This window comes from Microcebus murinus, chromosome 5 (assembly GCF_040939455.1).
Source record: "Microcebus murinus isolate Inina chromosome 5, M.murinus_Inina_mat1.0, whole genome shotgun sequence".
Classification (NCBI taxonomy): Eukaryota; Metazoa; Chordata; class Mammalia; order Primates; family Cheirogaleidae; genus Microcebus; species Microcebus murinus.
In genome coordinates this window covers 55,931,399-55,959,296 of record NC_134108.1, presented here as the reverse complement: position 1 = coordinate 55,959,296, position 27,898 = coordinate 55,931,399, and the positions used below count along the sequence as shown (strand labels likewise).

The following is a 27,898-nucleotide window of genomic DNA, read 5'->3' as shown; positions in this document are numbered from 1 at the left end:
AGGTTGCCATATGGTTACAATGAGAAAAAAAATAAAATCATAGACTAAAGTATATACATCTCACTATTACAAAATATATGTGACCACCTGACACCTGATAGTGGTATTTGCTTTTCTTTTGAGAAAGGAGAAAATTACAGAATTGACACAATTTTATAAAGAGATTTAAATCTGGTCAGTGAAATAGTGTATAATGACTTTATTAGTCCTTATGTAGACTCAAACTATTATGTATGCTATCAATATTGGGGAGAAACTTGCAATAACTTCAAAATTGCCATATAATAAGCCATATCTTATACTACCAAATCACCAAATCATTTTACTGTAGTATTGGAGAGGCAAGAAAATTTACTTCTTTTTTTTTTTTTTTTTTGTCCTGGGGAGTGAGTGAAGTTTAATGAGAAAGAGGAAAATTAATCTAATTACCCTTGTAACAGATGGAAATCTGGAGGTGGAGAATTGAAAGTGATAACTAATTGTACATTTTAAAAATGTCTTTAGCCACCGAATATTGACAGCATGTTATTCATATTTGGGATTCTGAATTATGGTCTTTCAGACATTTTTTTGTACTGAGAAACAAGTAGTTTAGTACTCATGAGGAAACTCAGTTAATGTAAGTGGCTTTTAGTAGTAAGCCCTGGAAAGGAATGACTATTAGTATATCCTGAGTATGTTAAGCAACCTCAGCTAGTGGCACTGAAAAATACACACAATACAGTTGATAAAATAGTCCTCTTGACAATGTGAACAATGTAATAATTCAAATGCCCTGACTCTGGGTAGTAGAAATATGCGCATTGTCACTCCAATGGCATATTACCCATTCATCGTATTACTTTCAATGTACTACTCTAGAATAAATCGATGCCTGAAGCGCTGTCCACGGTCCTGAAGAAAGGTTGTCTTCAGTCTTGCAGAAGTTTAATAGGACAGGTGGAGTTGCTAAATGTTGTGTAAAAGCCTTTCAACTTAGTTGATGTATGTAAATGAACCTAATTTAGCATATGTGCAAAATTAGTTCTTTGGGGCCAATTAATAGTAAGGAAGAATTATGCTAGACTTTTACTGTTTAATTTATTGTGTGAGAACTTCATGAATCTGGAAGCTTGATCTTTCACTCTTCCAACTAGACATCCAATAAGTAACACCACAAAAACTAAATAGTTTAGAATGCTAGTTTTAAGTAGGTAAGTTAAAACTGTAATGTCAAATGTCATTATGTTTACAGACTACATGAACAGGGAGATATGGTACATTTTGTTTTCTCAAGTTCCATTAAATGCCAGCTACACTGCAAAATTGCTGTATTTTGATTAGTCACAACAGAACATGCTATTTTCAGGTAGTAGTTATCAATTATATTGACAAATGAAAATACTAAGAGTTACTATTGCCCTAACAGTCATTATTATCTCTGCTAGGATTAAAAAGAAAATGAGCAAATAGAATGGAATAAATGAGACAGCAAATACAAGACAGAACATGTTGGGCTGTATATATTTTATACAGGATATTTTAAACATGGACTGAAGGAGTCGCTAGATACCCTTGGTTTTACCACTAGGTGTTCCTTTTAAAGTGCTCCAGTAGTCAAATTATTTGATTGAATTGCTTGCTAGACTGCAGAACTAGACATTCATGATACTTATTTTTGACACTGCAATTATGCCTCCATCTTTTTTAAAAATGCTACTTAATGCCTTTGCAAAATGCAGATTTCTTTCAAACAAGCATTTTATAATATATTAAGAAAATATAGATTAAAAAATCACCATGATGAAATGAAAACATTATGTTGTTTTCTTGCTATCTGAAGGAAACACAGTAAGACCTAAATAGTGCTCAGATCACTTCTTAATAAAATAATTTGTCTTCAAATAGGACATGATCTTATGTTTTTTCATAAAGTTTAGCCTATGTCCTGTTAGTTGGTTATGAAAAAGAGATTAATTGTAAGATATAGGTCCAACAGTTTGCCATGTGTGCTGTTTGATCATTTAAAAATATTAACTGATATATTTACTATCCATGTTGGTTTCACTTAATATAAAATATTAGCATTTGATATTTTTAATCTATGGACAGCATATTACCTATTTTGGCAATAAAATATATTTTATGTTAAAATGTATGTCTGTAAGTTTTTCTTGAATAAATTCCTGTTTGTGAAAGCCAAGACAGTCACTAGCTGGGATCTCTAAATACTTCCACAAGAAAGCTAGAAAATGGTAAGATCTTTCTAGACAAAGCTATGACACTCATAACTCATCAAGTTATGATCCCATATTCCACCTCTTAAAGAAAAAAAAATTCAAAGAACCAAAATGAGAAGAAATTCTGGGCATAAATTTTTCAAGCCTTGGGAGTTTGCTGTACCAATTCAAACATCATTGTTTTTTGTATACACACAATTATTTTAGGTGAGCTAAAAATGGGTGGGAAAATATAATTTCTTTATTTTATTTCAATTTTCTCTCTAAAAGTCCACTTGAAGAAATTTCTCTTTACCCTTCTCTTGAGTAGGGTAATCAAGGAATACCCTACTCAAGTTTTTAAAGACTAGGTTTACCTCTCCAATTGCATTCCAATCTATATTCATTCCTGGCCTAAATTAAAATAAAAAGTATAAATAAGATTCTCTTTCAACCTAACTACAAGTCAGATTTGCAGTAAGTTCCTCTGTCTTAGATCATTTCCTTTTTTTTAACAGTTCCCAGGCAGAGTGACTTTGATTTAGCTAATCATTTATTAAAATTCATCAGTTGATTATAAGAAGCCTGCTTGCATACACCAATCATTCTCTTAGTAAAGACTCTTATTGAAAATAAAAGCAATTTTCTCACGTAAATAAATCCGACTTCTTTCTTGCAACCCAAGGCGGGCTATCAGATCAGTTGCATAATAGATATTGGGAAGCTCACTGGCAGGGAGCCTTAAGAGGAGAGCAGCTATCTCAATTTTTCTCACTTAATCTTGGCTTCACGTCAGAAGCTGTGCAGCAGTGCAGTAGAATAGGGCCTGGCAAATCCTTCGCGGGCGAAGCGCCTTTTGTGCTGGGACTGTGGCTCGCAGTCGACACCTCCTTGCTTTCCAAGGCTGGATTTCCTATTGATCTTCCTCCTCCTTTGCCTCCCCAGGCTCGCGGGGCCGGACATTGTGGGTGTGCGTGCTGGATTTCTCCCGGATGCTCTCCGACTAACATGGATGTCCCACCATCCCTTGCAGTGGAAGGTTGCTCCTTGGCGCAGTGAGTGAGGAACATGCAGCGATTGCTAATGGGTTTGGGAAGCGGAGACTCCTTCCTCCCTCTGTGACCATGCCGTGATCGTGTCTGCGGCCACCACTCGACGCATCCTCATTTCTGCCCGAACCGGGAGCCTAACGTTAGATCGGGGAAGTGGGTGCCGCGCGTGTGGGCACAGAAACACCATGAAGATTATTTCCCCGATTCTAAGTAATCCAGTCTTCAGGCGCACCATTAAACTCCTGCTCTGTTTACTGTGGATTGGATATTCTCAAGGAACCACACATGTATTAAGATTTGGTAAGATTCCCCATCCCTCTCCGTTGCCTGGTATCCGGCTCCAAGGCAGCCGGATGTAAACAGGCAAGTTCGCTCTGCCTGGCGGTGGGCTCGGAGCATTCAGACCTGCTCGCTGCTCCGTCGCCTCCCGCGGTTTTAAAGAACCCTCTGTGCTTTCATTTATTTTCCTCCTCTTCATTTTTATTTTTAGCCGCGGGAGGGTGAGGGTAGGGCTGGTGTGTGGTAGTGGTCGCTGCATTACCTCCCCACAGTAGCCTGCCACAGAGATGGTGATCGAGCTGGGGCACAACCAGCCTGTCTCCTCCGGAGCCTTTTGGGCTTGGAGGGGTGCGCGGTCCGAGCGAAAGTGCGCGCTGGGGCTACACGCCTCTCAGTTGGCTGGGCTAAGTTAATATTTGGCAACTCTTGGCAAGTTGCGCCTGTCAGCTACCGCCCCGACCAGGGCAGGTCCTCGCGCAAAAATGAAAGGCACTAAACCTTTTGATGTCATTTGTCAGAGAGCCTTTTCGGTTCGATTAATTTTACCACTTTTCCGGTTCCTGGTCTCCTACTGGGATGCAGAGATTTTAAAAAAAAATATATTCCTGTAAGATTCAAGGTTCTCCTTAACACAGAGAGGCTGTTGCTCAGCCAGAACGCAGTAGCGTCACAGTAAGAATGGCTTTTTGTTTGTTTTTGTTTTTAACTTGCTGAGTCCCTCCTCTAACCGCTTTCTTTCTGGGCGTTAAAGACTAGTAACTGACGAAAGGCAGTAATTGCGTGCGGTCTGTTGGGAGGAGAGAGGGTTAGATGTGTATGGGGGTCTAAGTCTGCATCTTTATCTCACTCTGTCAAGATAAAAGACCCTAGGTAGTTACAGCTATGGGAATTTGTTGCTTTCCTAAGACTCAGCGTTTCCTTGGAGCTTCAAGGAAAATCTAAACCTGGGACTCCAGTGAACCGTGGTCAGAGGGTTTGCTTGGAAAAAACATGAACGTGGGCAACTCTCAGCTGCTCTTGATGGCTAATGGAGTTTCAGTAGGAGCAGAACTAGTCAGGGAAAGTTCCCTAAAGTAGGTAAGAGGGAGAGACGGGAAAGCCCACGGGGTAAAGGCTCACACTGTAGGCACTTTGAAAGTTCAAATCGATTCAGACCAAAGTGTGCAGGAAGCCTTATAATCCTGATTAAGTCACACAGTCAAAATGAAATTGAAGAGTGATTGCCTGCATCTCCTATCATGCCAACAGCATCTTATGTCTTTCCATTTTCCCATATATACTTTTTTCTATAATAAAATTCACCATATCTCCCAGGCTTTGTAGAATAAAAGTAGGAATGCTTTCACATATATTTAAAAAGGGAAACTCACCCCTCACACACACACCTGGAGTCAAGAAGTCTAATGACAAAAGAGACAATGGGTTATAGCTGGATTCCTACTGTAGTAGTTTTCCTGCTTTCTTCATGCCTTCAGATGGTACTTAGCATGTTGCTCTTAGCAACAAGCATCCACAGGAATGCATGTTTCTTTGGGAAGGATTAAACAGGTCCCTATAACCACTGGACATGTGTGTGTGTGTGTGTGTGTGTGTGTAGCAGTTCTGCTTCAAGCATAGTAAGTGCTACCGTATGTAGTTTTGCCCAATATTTTGAGTATTACAACCTAGTTATGTGGAATTCTGATGTGTTTGTGAATGAGTGTGTGTTACTAAGTGTGTTTGCCGACTGAGTGGAAAAAAAGAAGACTTGAAGCCGGAAAACTCCCACCAATACTCTAAAGATTTAATTATTGTTGCTCTGGTCTTGCAGCATAATATTTGCTGAATCATTAGATTGTTACATTCGCTGATCATTTCATATCTTCATATTAAAAATCTTGGCGACTGTAGCAGAGTGTGTAGTAGCTTTCCAAAAGAGCTGACACACACAAAAATAAGCATTTTCTTAGACCAACGTTTACTAAGAATATCCTTAAGAAATAGGGTAATAGGCGAAGACCTCTACACCAGTCCTGGATATACTAAACCAACTGCCCGGTTTCTAGATAACCTGTTATTTTCTACGTTAACTTCAAACATTTTCCACGTGGAGATCCATTTTCTCTGATTTCTGACCTGAGTTGTGGGGAAGGACTGTGTACATTGTAATCATTGGAAACTTTCCCTGTTGGGACTATTTTGACACAACGGTGGGAGTTTTATTTTCTTCTGGGGTAAACATGTTCTGGGTAGATTGGATGGTTGGTTGAGCCACTCTTGAGAATGGTTATTTTCAACTTTGGCTCAAAAGTCGAACCAGCGTCTCATCCCTGGCCCTGTGCCTTGGAAGGGAAGGAATTGGAGTTGCTGGTAGATCTGCAGCCACCCGGGTGCTGGTGGGACCCGCCGCCTCTGCAGCGGAGGCAGCCACTAGTGCCCCTCCCATCCCCCACTCCAGGCGCGGCGCGGCGGCGCTTCAAGCAGCGCGGAGCCTCCGCCGCGGCGCTATGGCAACCGCGGAGCCCGGCCCGGCGGCCACCCCAGCCCCCTTCCTTGCTAGTGGAAGCTATGCGCAGTCCTTCGTCTTGCTTCCACTAGGAGTGCGACTCGACCCTGCGTCTTCCTATCCCCGTCAGTGAAGCAAGTGGCAGACCCCGCTTGGGGTGCTGACCCCCTTGCAGTGTCCCTTGTCTCCCCGCGCGTCTTCTGAGTGCACGACCCTCCCGCTCCCCAAATCCCTACCCTTCTCTTTCTCACGCACACGTGCGAGCGGGCAAATGAGCGTTCATAAAGCAAGTCTCAGACTTTGTAATGCACAAGAAAACTTTGCAGTTGCACCCAGGGTGCTTCGGTCCTCTTCCTCCCTCCCCCAACTTCTGCAGCCGCTCCGCAAATATCTCCAAGAAAAGGTGTCAGGAGCGCTGACCCCAGGGTGCTGTCCTGAGGCTTTACGGCAGCCTAGGGCAGTGGGGTAGGTGACCTGAGGGTCAGCCGAGGGTCAGCTCCAGGCAGGCTGGGGGGCGAGCGCCTCACGGTAAGTCGTGGCGGTTTCCTCGCCTGAGATCCTAGGTCGTCATAACTTTGCTTTATCCCGAGTGGCCCACCCACGGGCATGTTTTCTGGGGGCAAAGTGCGTCTTAAAGCGTCAGTTCCTCCGCCCCAGGTCAAGTCAGCTGTTCTCCAGGCGGCTTTTCTGGGCGCGGAGCCAGCGAGACTCCCCCCGGCTGGCCTCGCCCGGGCGCTGGCGCTCGGGCTCTGCGCATCCCAGATTATCCCGGCTTGGCCCAGCGCTATGTAAATGAGGCACCTTTGTTTCTCGGCAGCTGCGTCCTGGGCCTGCTGGCCGCCGGAGTGGGCGGAGGCGGGATCCTTCCGTCCGCGGGGGTGTGGCCCCAATTCCACGGTCTCCCAACCGAACTGCCCTGCCGGCGGTACTTGAACGTTTCTTTTGTTACTTTAGCCAATCCTTCTCTCTGGGCATGCTCTGACCCCTGCTCCTGAGCCAGTGAAGCTTAGAAACTGGCTCCGACAGCGGGCACGGCTGGAGTCCCGCTCTGTCTGGGGACTTTGGTATGTTTAAGCATCTTCTTTCAGAAGGCACTCCCTAAACCACTACTTGTTTCCCACCATCAAGGTCAGGTTGTTATTTAAAGTCTTTATCTGAATTGAAATTTAGGACGCCAGGAGCAAAGGTATCAACTCAAACTTTCTCTTAAACTCGTGAGCATCTTCTCCAAGACAGTTTTTTTTCCAAGGAGCTGAGCAGATGGTAGGTCACTTCTTCCCTTGTGATATTTCGACCCAATGCCTCTCTTGAGCATGCCAGTAGAGCGGCTTTCTAAAAAGGTTTTCCCCGTCGAAGTCTTAGCTCCCAGACGCGCTCGGATCTCCTTGGCGCTGCACACTGGCCAGCCGTCCATGGCACAGCGAGCAGTCACCTCCCTGCACACACGCTAAAGGTGAATGCAGCCCGCTCAGGACGGGCCACAAGATAAAATCTACAACGTGAGTGAGAACAGAAAGGGTTCCTATGGAAATCCCCCTCTCTTGCCGAGCACCCCATGTGCTCACAGATATAATAATTAGTAGCAGATGTACTGCAACACCAGAGAGTGTGAGTGAATTGACTGAGTTTAGAAGCCACCACTCTACAAATTCTTTGAAAGAGATTTTTCTTCCTTTGGGAGGTGAGGTGGGCGGGAAGGAGGAGTGGCCTTACATCTGGAAGCAGGAAAGCTGACTCTCGGGAGGCGGGGACGGGGGAGTAATAAAGGCTACTGTCTGCAACAGATAAAACCCGAGCACCTGCTCAGCTGAGCTCTGGAAAGCAAGGGAGGGAATTCTTTCTAAGAACCATCAACACAACGGCCACACTTTAAGAGAAAAAGAATCAGTTTTTTACATAAGTTCTCCCTTATTCTTAAATCTTCAAAGAATAGCTTGATGTGATCCATCAACGGAGGCACAATCATTTCAGAAAATGACTTTGAAAAATGATCTTTTCGTCTTCTAGAAATAGCACTCTTTTTCTCCACCAGACACGTGAAACTCAACACATTTTCTGGCTTTGTGAGGTTGGCTTTCAGAAGTGAGCATGGGTTTATATGTCAGTAGACATTTCTTCAGACGAGTTTTGCTTTTTGGTTTAATGCAAGTGATCATTGCAGTGTGTTCATTCCCTGAAATCTCAACTGACACTGTTTCAACATTTACTCAGCACAGGGAAGTTAATGTGAATTGCTCTCACACAAAGGGAGGAAAATATCATAGATCAAACGGGAGTGTATTATTGATTATCAGAGTCTTCTCAAGTTTGCTCACCATTAGATAACGTGTTGTCGGTGATAATGATGACATAATCTTTTGTGCCATTTAGTTATCATAATTTTTGATAAAGAAAATGCTTTGCTCTTTTGTGGTAGGAATTTAACATTCAAATGAGAGAAATCACTTTCTCCTTCAGTTCTTAGGATTTTACTATGTTATGGTAACCTCAATGATATTTATTTGCTGGAAATTGTCAATGTCTATTTTTACACATCAGATAGAAAGTAGTTTATGTCTTTCAAGTGCACTTTACTTAAATCATTAATTTACTGCATGCATAATAATTGGGGCTTGCAAGAGTTCCTATATTTTCCTCAGTAGGTTGGTATGATATACGGAAATCTAAGTGTTGATTGTTTTTCATTTGGGTGGTGAAGCTTTATCTTCTATGGGCTTTCAATTTGTATTCCAGTTATCAAAGAATTAGACATGCTTGAAATGAATCTTAAACCCTAAATCTTAGCATGAAAGGTAAGGTCAGAAGCCCCTGAAAGGGAAGGAAGTAGGTGCACATCGTCATTATTGACTAGTCTAGATTAAACACCAAAGAGGAAGATTTCAATCTGATAACGTCATAGGGCTTCCTGTTTTTCTTTGCTGCTTCTGCTGACAATTTTGTAAGGTAATTAAATTGGCTGATTGAAGTCACAGTGGTCATGGGGCGATAAAGACCATTTGGATTTAATGGAATTTAAAACAACAGAGCACTGAACACAACTCTTACAGAACAAGAATTTTAATGGCCCATTCAGGGTGCTGACTAAATAGAACGCCCTTAACAAGTTTAATTGAAAGGGCAAGGCAGATTAGCACTATATAGTCTTTATGGTTGAAGATTGGGGAATTAAAATTATCCCTTTAAAAGACTCATTAATGCATTATCAAGATTTAATGTAGGTTAAATAAGCTTTCTTTAAACCTTTATCATATACTGTGAACCTAGGTTTAGGACCAAGTTTCAATAAGAAAATATTTTTAAGAGCTGACTTAATGAATGGAATTATTGGTCTCCCTCATTTCAAAAACAAAAGGCATTTAAAATTCCTTGAGCATATACACCGTGTTAAGAATAAGTGTTAATGATGAATTCTTTCTTTTCTGTAACTTAAAGAAACCGATTTGACTTTTCTTTTAAAGTTTTAATATTGGCAATATTTTTCTTATAAACAAAGCTTGTCTGTGTAGTAGAGCAACTACTGAGATAGTAAAGGAATGTTCTCTTTCTGCAGTTTCAGTAGAGTAATAGGTATTTGATCTATTTTGTGTTGTCTTTCTAATCCCGACCATTTTGCTTAGTGAAACTTCTACATTCATGTTATCATACTTCAGTGCATTCAAGCCCCTTCTGCCCCTAGAAAAAAATAGCAGATCCTTGCTTAACATTGGCAACATTAAAGTATGGTTAGTTTGAAGATGAAAGTCAAGCCTCAGTCTCTTACGGAGATTATTCGCTCCACATGTACCTTGCCATGTGGAATTGGCTACTCAAGGTTTTCAGTTTCTTTGAAATTTTCAGAAAAACCTGAAACTCAGATTTTTGTATAAAAATCTCCCAGATTTTCATTCTTTACAATTTTGAAATTTTTTTTAAAAATCCAGAGTTGGACAAACCAAAAGCATTTATCAGGTGGAATGTGATCCCAAGGTCACCCTCTGGCCCACCCACATTTTACAGGTTTTCTAATGCACACCAGCTTTTCTCATTGATCCCCAAACAAGTAAGGCTTGCTTGGGTCTTGCCTCACCTCCTTAAAGCCAACAATTATATACTTTTGTGTTTCCAAACTGACAATTAGCTAATCTGATAAAAACTAATTTGTGTTCTTGTGAGTGGGAAGTTAGAAAAGACTTTCAAAGTCTTTCTGAAGGATTTTTTATTTTTAATTTTCATTTTGCATTTGGGCTTTGAGGTATCTCTCCAAAGATAGGAGCACTCAAATATAGCATTTGGTGCTTAGGTTTCTGCCTATAGATTGATTTAAATTCTTCATTTCCTTAATTAAAAACAGAACATTCTTTTCTGAATTTAGTGGAGAGCTGGGTCACTAGACAGCTAGACAGTGGGGCTACATGTGACAATCTGAAAGGGTTTGTTGTGTCTTTCTGTTATTTTTCCGACTGATACATATAATACTATCAGTCTTTCTTTTTTGGCTAAGCATTTGCCCTCTTCTATGGCCTTGTTTTAAGACAAGCATATTCTGGGAGCACATGGTCCCAAGACTGCAGAGTTAGGATGAGTTTATTAGAATCAATCGATTCTGTCTGTGACAGAGATGCTCAGATACAAAAGAGAATACTGGGTGCCTAAGGGAGTGCTGAGTGATTAGCACTGATGTGAAGGGGAGGCTGAGAAAAGAGAAAACTTAAATGACATTTGATACAGTTTTTTCTAGATTTAATGCCAGACATCCCAATGCTTTGTAAATTGATCTTTTTGCTTGTATTAATCCAAATTTTTGAGCATATGTGATTATTTTAAATAAGATGCCAATGATATTCTTATATTGACATATTTCCTTTCAATCAAAATGATCTTTAATGATTTCCTCCTCCTTTTAAATCAATCATCTACTTTTCTATCATTGAACTAAAGCAAGAATTTGGAAGATGTTGCCTCTAACCCTCATTTCTATTTCCAGCTCAGTCTCATTCTAACTTTTGGACCTGTCAAAATGGGAATATTGCTGAGCTAACTTGATCAAATGAGCAAAGCAAATATTAAAGAAATGTTCTTCTGAAATTTCAGTATTTTCATAGGCATTTGGTCTATTTTATGTTGTCTATGTAATCCTGCCTTTCTTTTTCCTTACTGAGGCTCCCTGCATTCTATTCATTATCGCTTTTAGTGCACTCTGGTGTCTTTTCCCCAGAGGAAATGAAATGGGTACTCTCTCATAGTCAATGAAAACTATAGAATCCTAGATGATCTGAAGCAAAAGGGAATTTAGAGATCATCAAGTTTAGTGCCCTAAGTTTAAAAGATGAATTGACAAGAGTAGTTAAATAGCTTGTTCTAAGTCAAAACCAGTTAGTGTGAGTTTTTTTTTTTAAGTTTTAAATTTAAATTTTATATTATTTATTTATTTTTTTAGAGACAGGTCTCACTCTGTTACCCATGCTGGAGTGCAGTAGTGTGATCATAGCTCACTGCAACCTCCACGTCTCAGGCTCAAGTGATCTTCCTGCCTCAGCCTCCCGAGTAGCTTGGACCAGAGATGTGTGTCACTATACCTGGCTAGTTTATTTATTTATTTTTTTTGTAGACACAGGGTCTTACTATGTTGCCCAGGCTGGTGTTGAACTACTGGCCTCAGGTGATACTACCACCTCAGCCTCCCAAAGTGCTCAGATTATAGATGTGAGCCACCATGCCCATTCCTAAGGGGTATCAGATTTTATACCAAAACATGAATAAACTGCCTGCCAATCTAGGGATGTTTTCCATGGAATTATGCTGTTTCTTTCAGTGTAGCCTCTAACTCCCTGTGCTTTTCATCAGTTTTAGAAAGAGTTCTGTTAGCTTCCCTAAACTTTTGTCCGGTTTGTTCCTCCACCTTTTCTTTCATAGAGCATTATCTCATAGGTTATCACCCTTTTATTTGTCTCTCTTTTTTTCTCCCTTATTCTGTAGCTCTCTCCATCTGCCTCTCCCGTACCTGTTTGGTCCCTTCCTTTCCCAGTGTCCAAAGCTTTCACCACATCAATTCATTCAACAGTATTAATTGAGTACGTAGTGCCTCAGGCATTTGGAAAATAGAATTCTAAGATCCAGCTTCTGGCCTTAAGGAGTTTGTAATCTAATTAAAGAGAAAAGATAGAAATATATTAAAGTACCAATTGTATGCTACAGCAGCAGTCCCCAACCTTTTTAGCACCAGTGATGGTTTCATGGAAGACAATTTTTCCACGAACAGGGGTGGAGGTTGGGGTGAGGGCGTGAGGGAATAGTTTCAGGATGATTCAAAAGTACATTACACTTATTCTGTACTTTATTTCTATTATTCCTACATTGTAATATATGATGAAATAGTTATACAACTTACCATAATGCAGAATCTAATGCCACCGCTGACAGGAGGCTAAGCTCAGGAGGTGATGCAAGTGTTGAGGAGCAACTGTAAATACAGATGTAGCTTCACTTGCTTGGCCCCTTGCTACTCACTTCCTGCTGTATGGCCTGGTTTCTAACAGGCCACAGACCAGAACTGGTCCATGGCGGAGGCATTGGGGACCACAGTGGTACAGAAAACATATGTAATAGTTACTTAAAGGGGATTATCGTGGGTCTGAATTTTTACAGATGAGACAGGATTCCGATTGGGGCCTGAAAAATCTGTGTGAAAGAAAAGGGGAGGGGAAAATGTATCATTGGTGGAAGATTCACCACAAGAAAAGGAATTTAGGCATAATTAAGAGTTGAGTTTTGGTATAGATAACAGACTAGCCCATGGGGGCGTAGATAAGGCCTTGATTTTTTCAGAGACTTAATATTTAGGTTACAGGGTATGGGCTCCTGTGTGTAGCCACTGGAAAGCCATTGAAAATAGAGGATGGGCTTGACTTGGTCTGCAATGAACAGTCCCATGATTTTGTAGTCTGTTACCTCCATGTTATGAAGAATAAATGTCTCTTCTTTCTCTGTCTTACTAAAATGAAAGTAGAAGACACATCCTTGTCCTTGACCATCGAAACCTTCAAAAAGTTCCTGATTTGGGATTTCAGATTATTAGATTATTAGTCAAAGTTCTCCAAAGAGACAAAACACACACACACACATACACACACACACACACACACACACACACACACACACACACACGGGTAGGAGAGAGAGAAGAGACAGAGAGAGACACACACAGAGAGAGAAAGACAGAGAAGGGTGAGTGTGGATATTTATTATAAGGAATTGGCTCACACAAATATGGAGTCTAAGAAGTTCTAAGACATTAAGTTGGCAAGCTACAGAGCCCCAGTGGTATAGGTCCAGGCTGTAGACTGTCAGGTTTGAGGCCCAGCAATAGTCAGTGTTTCAGTTTGAGTTCAAAGGTAGGAAAACAAAAACAAACAAACAAACAAAATGCCCCAGCTTGAAGGCAGGCAGGCAGGAAGGAAATCTCTTTTTCTCTTTGGGGAATAAGCCTTTTTGTTCTATTCTAGCCTTCAACTGATGGGAGGAAGCCCACCCACCTTAGGGAGAACAATCTGTGTGACTCAGTCTTACTGATTCAAAGGCTAAGCTCATCCAGAAACACTCCCACAGACACACCCAGAATGTTTGACCAAATGTATGTGCATCCATGGCCTGATCAAGTTGACACAAAATTAACCATCACACAGATACTTCCTAAGCAAAATTCTGAAAGGAGATAAAGGAATGTCTTCTTAACACATGGCCACATCAAATGATTAAGCGAGGAAATGTTATCAGTTAATCTTAAAGAAAATGCATTGCAGGACAACTTAAAAGTACTGTTTGCTTCTTTGAGGGATACAATAAATTGCCTCTAAAGAATTCTCTGTCTTTTATATTTAGTTCTAAGATATCTCTATTACCTGAAAATTTTACACGCACACACACACACACACACACACACACATATACATATATATGAAGTTTATATATATGGAATTAATAATTATATATGTCATTATAGTCATCCACTACATAATAATTATTTAGTCAGTGACAGACTGGATATATGACTATATGACAGTGGCCCCATAGGATTATAATACCATTCTTTTACTGTACCTTTTCTATATTTAGATATATTTAGATATACAAATCCTAATCATGATGTTGCAATTGCCATGATGTTGCAATATAGTAACATGCTGTACAGGTTTGTAGCCTAGGAGCAATAGGGTATAACATATAGCCTAGATATGTAGTAGGTTATACCATTTAGGTTTGGGTAAGTATACCCTAGGATGTATACAATTAAATGGCCCAATGACCACATTTCTCAGGACATATTTCATCATAAACTTTTGACTGTGAATGTATAATTTTATATTATATATAATAAAATTCTTTTAAATCAGAGTTAAAGATTAAATTAAAATTAAAAACAATTTTAGTAGAATAGATTCATTGTTAGTAATATTTTCTAATTCTACATGAACTCAGGACCCTAATCCCCAAATTTAGTTATTTCGATCGTGATATGCCTTTTTATTTCAAAATATTAAGGGAGTACAAATGTTTTAGGTTACATAGATCACTTTTGTGGTACTGGAGTCCGGCTATAGGTGTGCCCATCACCCAGATAGTGTTCATAGTAGCCATTAGGTAGGTTTTTCTTCCCCTCCCCCCTCCCCTATCCTCTTGGTTGATGTCCACTGAGTTTTACTTCACTCTGTGCACCTGTGTGTTCATTGGTTAGTTCTCAATCATGAATTTTCCTTTTGAATTTGTTATCTAGTGGTCATAACTTAGAAAAAATAATTAAATCTCACTGGGCTTTGAGTTCCCTTTCTTAACAATGTATATTACTTGTTAACTGTTTAACTTTCACAGATAATGTTGGAATTAATAGGAAAATGTATAGAGCCCTGAGCTTATTGACAGAAAAGGTCTTTTGGAGCTGAAAGTGTAATTGTTTATTGTGTATGTGTGGAATAAAGTAACATTTTTCCCAACGTCTTAAACTGTGCATAAGCATTTAAGAAAGTCTGCTCTTCTAGATTATTTTTCAACAGTCTTCCTTGAAATATACTTTAAACTATTGCAAATAGGTTATAAGGATTTATTGACTAATAAGAGAAGAAACTTCTGATTTTATAGTTTGATGGAAGAGCAAGTCCATAATTTCTTTTTCTTCTTTAAACATTATGACTTTAATTGGTGTTTTCAAATATATAGAATATAAGTAAGAAATAAACTAAAACTAAAAACAAAAATAGGAAACAAAGAAATCATGCAAAATCTTGTGGTTTAAGATTCTTTACTTTTTCACAAATGCATAGTTTTAGTTTATATACACAAACATTTTCTGAAAAAAAGTGCCTGGTTGCATATAGTTCCATTCTTTTTTTTTTTTTTTTTTTTTTTTTTTTTGAGACAGAGTCTCACTTTGTTGCCCAGGCTAGAGTGAGTGCCGTGGCGTCAGCCTAGCTCACAGCAACCTCAAACTCCTAGGCTCAAGCGATCCTCCTGCCTCAGCCTCCCGAGTAGCTGGGACTACAGGCATGTGCCACCATGCCCGGCTAATTTTTTGTATATATTTTTAGTTGGCCAATTAATTTCTTTCCAATTTATAGTAGAGATGGGCTCTTGCTCTTGCTCAGGCTGGTTTCGAACTCCTGACCTCGAGCAATCCGCCCGCCTCGGCCTTCCAGAGAGCTAGGATTACAGGCGTGAGCCACCACACCCGGCTAGTTCCATTCTTTATCCAGCTGCCTATGGTAAACTTTTAGTTATTATTCAAACTTTGCAGACACATAAGTGACTGCATTTGATCCATTGTGTTGACTCAGGAAAGTTTCACAAACACTTGCATTTACTGCAATTGTCTGAAATAGATATGTGGGACTTCTCTATGAGTACATTGGCTACTTCATCAAGGAGCTGCTACAGGCAGTCTTTCTAGGGATTACTCTTCAAGGTAGAACTGATTTTGGTGCCACCCCTAGACCACTAACCTCACCATTCTTTCCTAAGACCTACTCTAAGCTGACTTTTGTTCTTTTGGATGAGGACCCCCACACCTTCCAACCAGTGGTACCACATCAGTGAATCCAGGGGACCATTTGAAAAGGTATATTTAACTTACAATACAATTTTATAATTGGAAAATGTAAAAATTATTTTAAAACTTCAAAAATGTTAAGTTTATTAGAAAAATTGTCTGGCTTTGAAGATATTTAGGTTTTGGATCAGTATTATGCAACTTTCAAGTGTGAGATGGAGAAGAGATAACCTCAAGATTTTTATGTTAATGTAAAGGGGGGAAATGGATGAAATGCAGATTGAAAAACACTCTCCTACTCTTCTATCTGAAGCTTAAATCTAGTTTTTGTGTTTCCTGGAGCCTGCACATCATGGCGGAACTGATGTTGGAGCATAGGAAGACTATTTTTGAGTTCTTGCCTCCAGTGGGTAAAGGCTAAACAAGCATCCCAATCATTCATTTTCCCCTGAGAATTCTGCATTAATCCCTCAGGAAGACTTTCTAGAGATTAGGGGTGATGTTCCAGTCACTCCTCTTAAACTTGTTCTCTTAGAACCATTTCTCTGTATTTTGCTGTTCCATTTATCAACTATTTTTTAAAATCTAAATCAATTTTTTGCCTCCTCCAAATGGTTTGTTTTAGATAGGCATGCTGTAGAATAAATTCAAACATTGACGAGAGAATTTGATCAGATCAATGGCTCTCAAACTTTATTGCATATCAAGGGGAAGAAGCATTAAATAATTTAAATGCCCAGTCCCCAAGCCTGGAGATTCTGTATTTTAACACATTACAAGTGTTTAGTTTAATAGGTTACACATGCACAACTGCATGGTTTTAGGGGGATAGTTGTTAGTCCCTTTACTTTTTTAGAAAACTCCTAAGTGGCTGTACTTAAAAGAAAACAAAACAAAACAAAACTCCCAGGCAGGTTGAGAATGAATCACTGAGCTAGGTAATCCTAGGGAGATTTTTGACTTTTAAATTTATGATTCCTCTATTTATAATGAGCAGGTACATCAACTTTCTGAATCGGCAGTTGGTAATCATGACTAGACTATGTAAAACCATGAGTAAGTTTTGTAGATAATGATTGGGGCTTGGATATTTTATCATTCCTCACAGAACACACAGTGTTGGGCTCTCTGCACACCACCAAAGGGCTGATTCTTTAAAACCTAAGCATTTAGAATATTCATATTCACATAACCAACCCTGTAGCCCAAAGGGATCTTAAACAGGTGTTGTTTTACAAATAATGTCTAAGGTGATGTATGGTTGTGGGAGCTTTTTCTCTCAATCTCCCACTAAAGAAGCTCCTAATAGATTCTTTTAAAATTTTGTTTTCCCACACTTAATCAGAAAAAAATTTCTGCAGACATTTGATCTAATTGAGAGGACTTCAACTTTTCAGTTACCATGAATGGCTCAGAACCTCAGCTGGAAATGGTGTCCAGCCTAGGTGGAATGCATTAGAAACCTTTTGGACAATATCATTACTACTCTTATCCACCTCCCTATTGCTCTGATTATACTCTCTGGACCATTGTTATGTCATGGTGCCAAGAAATGAAATATGTACACTACAGTTGGAATTAAACCAGGGTGTTCTTATATATTTGTTTCAGGGGGATACTGTCAATAATTGTATATATGGCTTTAATAGTAAAAATAATGTCTTTATCTGTCCAAATTATTGATATCTTGGTGTTTTCCATATTGATTGCCTACTAGGTGAAACACACAAGGTTATTAAGTATATTCCTATAATTAAACTTGCCATCTGGATACACAATTATGTATAGGAGACATCTTAGTGACAGAATAATTTAAAAGTGGCATGATTATAGATTGATTCCAAAGTGTAATAGTCATCATAATCACATGCTAATGGTAATTGTGAGATAAATATTATAAATATTGAAGAAAATAATCAGATTAACTTAATTTTTCTCAGAAGTTTTCCTATTTGTCCTCAACTATATTTGGCAATATGTGCCTAAAATTTTCAATTCTTTTAAGAATAAATGGTTCATAAGGGATTTAGCAATTGAGAGCATGTAAATATGCAATTTCAAGAAAATGTATCAGTGGTGTGCAGTTTCCTGGAAGACAAACTATAAAAAGTCCTTCCACATGCTATAAATTTCACAGTAGGTTTCATTCATATATATTCATCTAATTATAGTTCTAGAATTACCATGCCTTTGACCTTTCAATTTGTGTGGGATAAATTTGTATAAACACGTAGGATGTGAAAACGTATTCACAACAGAGACTCATAATTAATAACTTTACATTTATTCAAGGATATTCATTTATTGTCTTTAGATAAAACAATAAATGACTTCATTCAACTTAATAGCCACAAATAAATGTTAATGGAAATTAATTTCCCAAGGTTCTTTGAATTTTATACACCTTTTATTTCCTAGCAGGTAGCCAGACTATATCAGCATTTTAAATATAAACTAAGATATAATCTTAACTAAGATTTCAAAGCACCATATTTTATAAGTGAACAATGGAGAGAATTTTAACCTTCAAATTTGTTTATTGTTATTGTGTACTATATATTATAAGGCCACTAAACTTGAATATAAAAACATAACTATATATTAATAAGAAAAATCCCTACTTAGTATAAATAATTCCCTATCTCTTCCCCCCTCTTTCTTTCTCTCTAGTAAATAAAACTAAATTTATTCACCAGAAAATAAAGTGTTATTTTATGTTAGGGTTGTGGAGGAGGATACTGAAAGCTTCCTGTCAACTATTTCAATTTCATTTCCATTTTCAATTTAAATTACCATTCAGTTCACCAACTATGTATTCAGCATTGGTATTTTATCGGGTTCTTCAATGATTGGCATAATATAATAATTGGAAAGCAAGATATAATTAAAGCTTTCAGTAAATCTAAAAATTCCCCCCAAATATGGTTGATTATTTTTAGAAATACATTATATAAGGACTCCTAATGATACCCTGATTTTTTTTTCCTGAGGGGCATCAAGATGTATATGTATATGTAGTAATATGTAGATGTATATGTAGTAATTCTATAGGTTCTTTTTCAATATTTCATTTTAATTCTTTCTTAGAATTGAATTGAATAATTATCTTACCAGTCTTAAATAAATCTATACTTAGTTTGCTATATCAATATATATTTATACTTGGAGATGATTCTTTAATATTTATATTTTATAGTATAATATATATATACATCTATAGCATTTTCATGTCTGTTTTTGTATAAGCAACCAATAATCCAATTTGTTATTTGATCATTCACTTATTCTTTAAATCATTCATTAACAAATGTTCAGCTCCTTACCCTATGCTAGACACTGGACCGAGCACTAGGACACTAAGAATTTCAAAATAAAAAAATCTTTGCACCAAGGATATCATATTCTATAGGCATAGAGAGACACATTTAAAAAATTGCTAAACAATGTGAAAAGTACACACCATAATATGTAAATAATTATACTAACACAAAGAGAGACATCTAGCTGCTTCTACAATCAAGGATTTCTAAGGCTTGCTGTTTGCATTTTTTCTCAGATTTGTAATCCACTGAGAACCTCATGATACCAGATTAGAATGACTGTGCTATTTGTGGTCTTTCTTTCCACTGCCCAGCACCAGAAGTCCTCATCTGGGTCTCTAGTATCAAATCATAGTGATGCCATTAATGTATTTTTTTGTATTTTATGTATAATATAGATATTATTAATATGTTACATATTATATATTAATTATTTTTAAAGAAAATTAAATTATTTTTTACCCTATTTGTCAGGGTGTAGATTCAGTGATATATCATGGATACCCTTCACTCCTCAAAACAAAAATAAAAACAAGCTAGATATTCACTTCTCACTTCTTTCTCCAGATTTGGGAAGTTTAGGGATGGTATGGTAGAGCTGTGACCTTCTGGGGTCAGTGCTGCTTCCGGCTCTCCATTCTGGCATCCTTAAGGGGCCTCCTTTCTCATGCTCTAAAATGGAGCTGTAGTGACCTCATCCATCTTCCCAACAGCAAGATGGACAGTTCCTACATATTGCACATTTAATTTGATCTCACATCCCATTGAGAGGAACTTAGTCACATGGCTACATTTGGGTGCACAGGAGGCTGAGAACTGAGTCCCTATTATAGGAAATGTTCCCAGCTGAATATCTAAGAGTCTATTTCTATAGAAGAACTGGAGAATGCATATTGAAGGACCACTGGTTGTCTCTGCCAATTAAACATTACATGCAGGAACTCTTTAAAATTTTAAACTCTGTGTGTGTTTGTGTGTGTAGTTATGAAGTAATTCTTTGTAGCACATTTGGGAAGTATGAAGTATAAAAGTGAAAATAAAACTTCCTATAATTATATCATTCAGCCATAACCAGTTATCATTTTGTGTCTGTTAACTGCTCTTTTAAAATTAAAACAAAAATATTTTGGTTGATGGTAAAAATAATATATGTTTATTGTGGAAGATGGAAAATGTATAGAAAGTTATAAAGAAAATATATCACTTGATATCTCACATAATTAAGCTTTTGATATCTATCCTTTTTAAGGTTACGTATACTATACATGTTTTGTTAATTTTTTATCTAACACTTTATTGTGGACATTTTTCTGCTATTAAGTAGTTTTCTGTGACAATTTTTAACAGTGCCTGACTTTTCATTATATAGATGCTTATCATTTATTAACCATTCATTGTATTGCCAGGGCTTGAGCTTGGGTTTTGGAGTCAAATATACCTGAGTTTGAACCTGACTCTGCTGCTTTTGAGCAATATGAGTGGAATATGGGGATGAATCTTCCTAACTTTTAGTTTCCTTATTTGTAAAATGGGAATGATAATATTATTTACCTTTAAAGGTATTCTTGGGATTAAAAGAAATAACACACAAAAAGTACTCAGCAAAGTGCCTGGCACATACACACCTAAAAAGTGTTAGCATAATCAATCAGTCAATAATTTAATTAAGTTTGCCTTACAAAGTACTTGATTCTGTAATTGGTTCAGGCTTATTTAGATCTGATGCTTCCAGATCTTATGCTGTTCTCACAATGGTGGTTGGAGAACCCCCCCCCCCCCACCCAGAAGTCCTGTGACATCTTTTAGGCCAATGAGGTGCCCTTTAGGAACACAAAGGGCCAATCAACCAGGACCTTGTGATCTGTGGAGAACAGGCAAAGAAATGAGAACATACAGGGTGACATATAGACATCTGTAGAGTTCTCTACAGTTGTAAGCTAGGGATGATCTCTTTTAGAAGCAGGAAGAACAATTGTGAATTTCTGAAATATGTGCTAGGCTGAGGTTTTGAAACTCAGGCTGCCCCTCACTGCTTGCATCCTAGGGTGGTTCTTGGGTTTGAGGTGGGGTCAGGGGAGTAGCAGCAGTTTTCACAGCAGACTCCTCTTTGCTTTCTGATTTGCTAAGCAAATTCCAGGTGTCTTACTTGCTAATCATATTATCATTCCTGATGCTTAATTATTTTCTGTAGGGAAATGAAATTGTTTGGGGCTTTCAGGAAATTAAATTGAACTTCAAAAGCTACTTCCACATAACAATTAACATTTTGAAATGGATAATTCCTAAGAGTTTGTTACTAGGTGAGTTTACCCAGTTTTTTCTTTAAGCAGTGTTCTTTAAAATAGTAGATTTATTTATTTTCATTTTAGATCGTATTTTTTTTTTTTTTTTGAGACAGAGTCTCGCTTTGTTGCCCAGGCTAGAATGAGTGCCATGGCATCAGCCTAGCTCACAGCAACCTCAAACTCCTGGGCTCAAGCGATCCTCCTCCCTCAGCCTCCCGAGTAGCTGGGACTACAGGCATGCGCCACCATGCCCGGCTAATTTTTTCTATATATATTATTTGGCCAATTAATTTCTTTCTATTTATAGTAGAGACGGGGTCTCACTCTTGCTCAGGCTGGTTTCGAACTCCTGACCTCGAGCAATCCGCCCGCCTCAGCCTCCCAGAGAGCTAGGATTACAGGCGTGAGCCACCGCGCCCGGCCTAGATCGTATTTTTAAAAATTGGACACATTGTCTTCATAAGTCTCTAGTAACCTGGTATAAAAATGTGCGGCTAGAGTCTTTGAAACAGACTAATGCTGTCATCTATGAAGCAGGAAATTGAGTAGTTATCCTGGGTTCTCTATTTGGGAGAAGCCTACATCATTGGAATGAGGTGCTTCTTGGCCAACTCAGAAAGAAAGAAGTAGCTACAATTTTAGTGCAGTAAAAATACCTGAAGATGACTTACGTGTGTATAAGAGGGTGAATTTCCATATGGCTGTGGGCACCATCCTCATCTTCTAATAGAGCCTATATAACCTTAACACAAAAGTTTTCAGTCTCATTTTAATAAGAGAGATTCTAGAGATTCTATGAGTTGCCATTCTGTGCCCTCCTAAACATTCTCTAGTTACCCTGATACATTCTTCTTAACCCTTTTATGTTGCCTTTAAGTTCACATTTTCTGATTGACCTGCACATGGATATAACCACAATGAAATCCTAAATCTTAATCATTTCACTTCCCTCTAAAAGGATGTGGGTGTAAATTCCCCTTTAAATATTGCCATGTGTTGGCCTTTGGAAGGTGGTTCCAAGTTATGAGAACTACAACCAGTTGCTAATGACCTGCTATTGCCAGGAGCCATAAGACTGATCTAAACAAGGCATGGAAAATGCAGTCAGAAAGATTGAGATTCCAGAGGCAATTCTGCCATTTCCAAGGTGTGTAATCTTAGGCAAGTTTCTCAACTTTTTAGTCTCACATTTCTTATTTGAGAAATGAGGATAATAACACCTCACTTGCATGATTATTGTTGGGATTAAATGAAATAAACTCTGTGCACTTAGTAAGCATCCAAAACCATCCCTCTCTTTTTGTTATTCTGAAAATCTGGATGTGGAAGAGCTGTTGAACAATAGGTTAACTCTATATTCTACAAGAGGCTGTCAGTCAAATGCAGAGTTGTATGTGTTTATTGACTTCTAGCTTCAGCTTCTGTGGAGCTGAGATACAAATTCATCTCTAAGCTTTTATCCGCAGATCTGAGAGGAGGAAGGCAGGCAGGCACCTGTAATTATAGTGGCGGTGATGAATTGCAGCTGAATTGCATAGTGTGTTAAGGCTTTCTGTGCTGGTTGGCTTTGGTATTAGTATAGTGATTCTGGGAGTAACAGACAGTATTTTAGCAAGTGTTTGTCTTTCCATTATCCATCCTAACATAATCCTAGAATCTCTACAGACATACAGGAGTTCTTTTGTTGCTTTCTGGCAGCAGATAAAAGGGCCCGCTTTTACAAAGTGGTATGTGCAGAGTTTAACAGTGCTTTTATGGACTGGTGCTAGATTATACATAGATGGGGGGGTGAAGATAGTTTTTCCACTGACATTTATAAAATCTTAGATTCAAATTTCCATGACACAAAATACTACTCTACAGAAGTCTAAGATACTAACCTTTGCAAATGATCGTCTATTGTTTACTCATTTCCTTTCTTTAAGTTGCTTGGTCACAAAGGGATCTGTCCACTTGATCTATCCAAGACAGTGTGATTGGGGTGCTTGGGGCTCTCTGTGAGGATGGGAGTTGGGAAGGGGAAGGAAGCTAGGAAAGGAGACCACTTTGTTCCTTCTGCTAAACCCCTTTCATTAATTAGTCTGTTTGGTCCTTTTTTCCCTAAATTCTCATAAAAGAAGAGTCAGTTCTTTCAACATAAATTAAATGAGAAATAGTGATTCTAAACATTATCTGGAAAATGATAGGTGTAAAGTCTAAAAGACAATGAGCCCCTGAACCTATGTTATTTTCAATTTTTTTATCATTTATGTGAGAGTCTCAGTAACAGAGTCACCCTGACATGCTAAGGGGATTTAAAATCTTTCCTGGAATTTATTGAATGTGCTATTTTTAATATCGTCATGTCTACATGACTTCCCTGGCCTTTAAAAGAGTAGAGGTGAATCTTAACTCTCTATGCCCAAGGTAGGAAAGAAGAAAGTCTCTTATACATCTTATATTGTTCTGCCTCTTAACCTTTCTCTGACTCATTCCTTCCCTGAGGTGGAAAACTACGATGGCTTCTCTTTTTTCTTTTCTCTTAACCTAGGCATCAAGCTGGCTTTACTCATTTTTTTTTTTATTTTGTTTTATCACATGATCTATTCTCCATGCAGATGCAGGACCTGTTCCAATCACCCATTCACCTTTCCAGGACCAGTTTCCACTTCTTTCTACCTATAACCATCCTTTTCTCAGTGTATCTCTTTTTCTGTGTGGTTAGTAGCTTTATTCAATAACTAAACTCGCATGCAGAACTGTGCAAAGAGGCTAGGGAAGGCTGGAGGTATTTGAACCTTTTGGTAATATATAAAGATGGTTGAGGTCCTGATTCTTTACAGCTGTAGTAGCTATATTTTACAGACCCTCAGTCAGTTGAAACTGGAAGTATCTCACTATGCAATTAAATAACAGTTGTATAGTGCTTTTCATTTTATATGCATTTGCACACACAATATTTATTAATCCCTATAATCCCTAAGAAGTAGGTACTGTTAATCCACTTTTATAGATGAAGAAATAGGGGATTAGAAAGTTAAGTAACTTGATCAAAATGTCCTAAATATCAAGGAGTTTGAAGTTGGTTAGGTTTTCTGACACTTACGCTCCTTTCATTTCAACAACTTTACATTGAATTTAGTTGAATTTCACTACTGTTTGATTGGAATGTGAGATTCTCCAAGCACACTGTTGGAACTAGAGCAGGCGTTGCATGCTGTAACAAGAACATCTTCCTTAGCAGGAAGAGACATCGCTCTTCTGAAACAACCCTCATGCAGCCTTTCCCAATTCTAGTTTACTTCTTTTATAGAGGAAATATGTAGAAGAACACAAGTTATTCTAATCTCTAGAGTGTAGCCCAATGTGCAAATGATATAATAATGGTAAAATTGATAATAATGATGATGGTTACTCTTTATTAAATATCTGCGCATGCCAGGTACAAGGCAGGTTTTTTCATCCATTATTTTATGAGGTCCTCACAACAAGTCCATCTCTCCCATTTTTGGAGTGAGTAAACTGAGGCTCTAGGAAGATAAGTTATTTACCTGGGGCTTCATACCTACTAAGTGTCAGAGTAAGAATTTAAATGTAGGTCTGCCTGGCTCCTGAGCCCATACTCTCTAGTTTGCTATGTGCACTTGAAGTAAGTTCAAGAAAGAATATAAATGTCTACATTGTATTTAACTATTCATTCATAAATATTAGTTTATAAACATATGAGAGTCGATCATATGAAATTGCTAATATTTGGCCATTTTGGACCATGAAAAATGGTAATTACATGTGACTTAACACAGTGGTTCTCTAAATGTGGTCTCTGGACCAGCATTATTAGCATCACCAGGGAGCTTATTAGAAGTGCAAATTCTCAGCTCCCACCAGAGACCTGTGCATCAGAAACTGAGGGTGGGACTCAGCAATCTGTGGTATAACAAGACCTTGAGATGATTCTGACACCCACTGACGTCTGAGAACCACTAGGGTTTGACATATTTGTTAAGTAGCTACTCTGTGCCAGGTACTGTGTTAGCTACCAGATTTATAGTATGGACAGAAATGGCACATACTTTTTGCCTCAGATCAGAGAGTTTATACTTTACTAGACAAAGTTCTGTGAAGTACTTTGGAGTTATTCTTTTTAATGGTATTTATTAGAGTTAATGGTATTAATGGTATTTTATTAGAGTTTCTAGACCTCTGCCAAAAGACCAAAATCTTCAGAGGCAAAATTAGAGTGGGAAAAGTGTTAACTTCCCATCATGTGAGTGGACAAACTAAGCAAGACAAACACAGATCCAGGGACTTTGTGTAGAAACAGAGGTGGAGCTAGTGTTCAGGTCTCAGTGCCAACAAACCCAGACATCTTGGGCCCCTTTTCTTCCTCTTCTTTCATCTTGTCACCAGGGATGGCTCTGTTCACTTTGAGGTTATGTTGAGATGGGAAGTGTGCAATAAGTCTACTGCTTAGCATGGGACAACTAGGAATGTTCGAAGTAGGGCTTGGTCAGTCTCCAAGAGCTGATCAACCATCTCCTGGTCTGATAATACCTCCTGCTTTGAGGGGCTCCATGTTTTTTTTTTTTTTTTTTTTTTTTGCAGATGGCAAAGTCTCAGAAAAGGCTTTATTCTAGAACTCTGTCTTTCTCTCTTCAGTAAGCTATGCAGCATGATATAGAGGATGGCTTTGCCTTTAGTAGCCTAGAGGTTGGTCTAGGATTTAGTTACACAAAGGAAAAGAAGAAAGCAGGGATCAATGAGCTGGAAGGACAGTATGGGATCTTCCCATTGTCTGGTTCTTCATAAGGCTGAGAGGTTGTGTGTCTTAATGTACACTCATTAATCGTTTGTCATCCCAAAGGGAGAAAAGGAGGCATTTATAATACTCTTCCATTCACTGAGGCACATGAGTCCTAAAGGTTTGAAAAATATTACATGCTATAATAAAGACATCTGAACCTGAATGTTCATAGCAGCACAATTCACTATTGCAAGGATGTGGAAACAACCCAAGTGCCTGTCAATCCATGAGTGGATTAATAAAATATGGTATATGTATACAATGGAATACTACTCAATTATATATATATATCTAGCACCTCTTATATTTTCCTGGATAGAGCTTGAGCCCATCCTCCAAAGTGAGGTATCATAAGAATGGAAGAAAAGGCACCACATGTACTTGCCATCAAATTGGCACTAACTGACCAACAAACTCTAAGGTGCTCACACGGTAGTGAAATTCTTTAGGGATTGTGGAGTTGGCAGTGGGTACACTCACCACTAATGAACGTGGTGAGTATTGTAGGGGGGAATGGACATGCCTCAAATCATGGCTTGTGTGTGGCAAAGTCATAACATGCAACCAAAATGTTTGTACCCCCATAATATCCTGAAATGAATAAAAAAAACATTACTGAATAATGTTTTGAAGTCAGATCATTCTGGGATCATATTATCTTAATTTTTTACAAGTTAACCTTTTTCAAAATAACACTTATGTACAAAATGCAGCATGAATAAATCCATGCTTTTATGAAAGCATCACTAGACCATTTGTGCCACCAAATTTCCAAAGAAAAGTGAATGAACACCTGTTGAATGATCTTTTTTAAAAACAACAACAACAGGATTTTAAGCAATCTCAAGTAAATGAACATTGAATCTCACTTGGCTTCTCTCCTTTGCATTGGTAATAACTTAGAAAATAATTTAACAGAAAATTTAATGATGAGATTAGAACCTGAAGGTTGCAGGGAGAGGGAAGATGCTTTGTGACAATTTACCTTTTAAGTCCCAATGACACTTTAATGACATTAAAAATGTTGCTTCTATTATTAATACTTAATTTTAATTAAGTTCCCAAATGTAATTGGGCCCTTGTTATAGGAGAAATAATTCATATACACAAACAGCAGCAGTGGTGTACTTAGTAAAGGCAAGTGAAATTCATAGCATGCATCAGGAAAGGAAGTCCCACCTCTGAGAATTCATAAGCGTGTTCACATAATCAGCACAGGTTTTTACCAAATTGATTAAATTATATTTCCTCTGCTTTAACTGAGGGGGGAAGATTCTAAAGGTTATGAAATCAATGCAAGCTGCTCTTGGATTGTATTATTTGCTTGAATTCAGGATTCAGATTCTTCTCATCACCTGAAAGACAAATCATATTTTTCTCCTGGAGTCCTTCAGAAATTCCCAGAGTATACTCAAGTATTACATGAATAATTCATTTTACTCACTACACATTACAGCACTTAACGGAGGCAGCAGCCAGAG

General features: G+C 38.3%; 1 protein-coding gene across 3 annotated transcripts in view; it reads left to right on the top strand.

Annotated features, from left to right (window-relative positions):
* Window positions 1-27,898, top strand: part of GRIK2 (glutamate ionotropic receptor kainate type subunit 2) — a 616,372-nt gene that overhangs the window by 2,234 nt on the left and 586,240 nt on the right. For 2 of the 3 annotated variants that reach the window (XM_076003095.1, XM_076003096.1), the window contains exon 1: window positions 2,754-3,550. In XM_076003095.1, the coding sequence (XP_075859210.1) occupies window positions 3,436-3,550 (115 nt within the window). In that variant the 5' untranslated portion in view covers window positions 2,754-3,435. Of the gene's footprint in view, window positions 1-2,753; window positions 3,551-27,898 lie in introns of those variants that run through there. The other variant, XM_020287070.2, reaches the window with a different exon arrangement.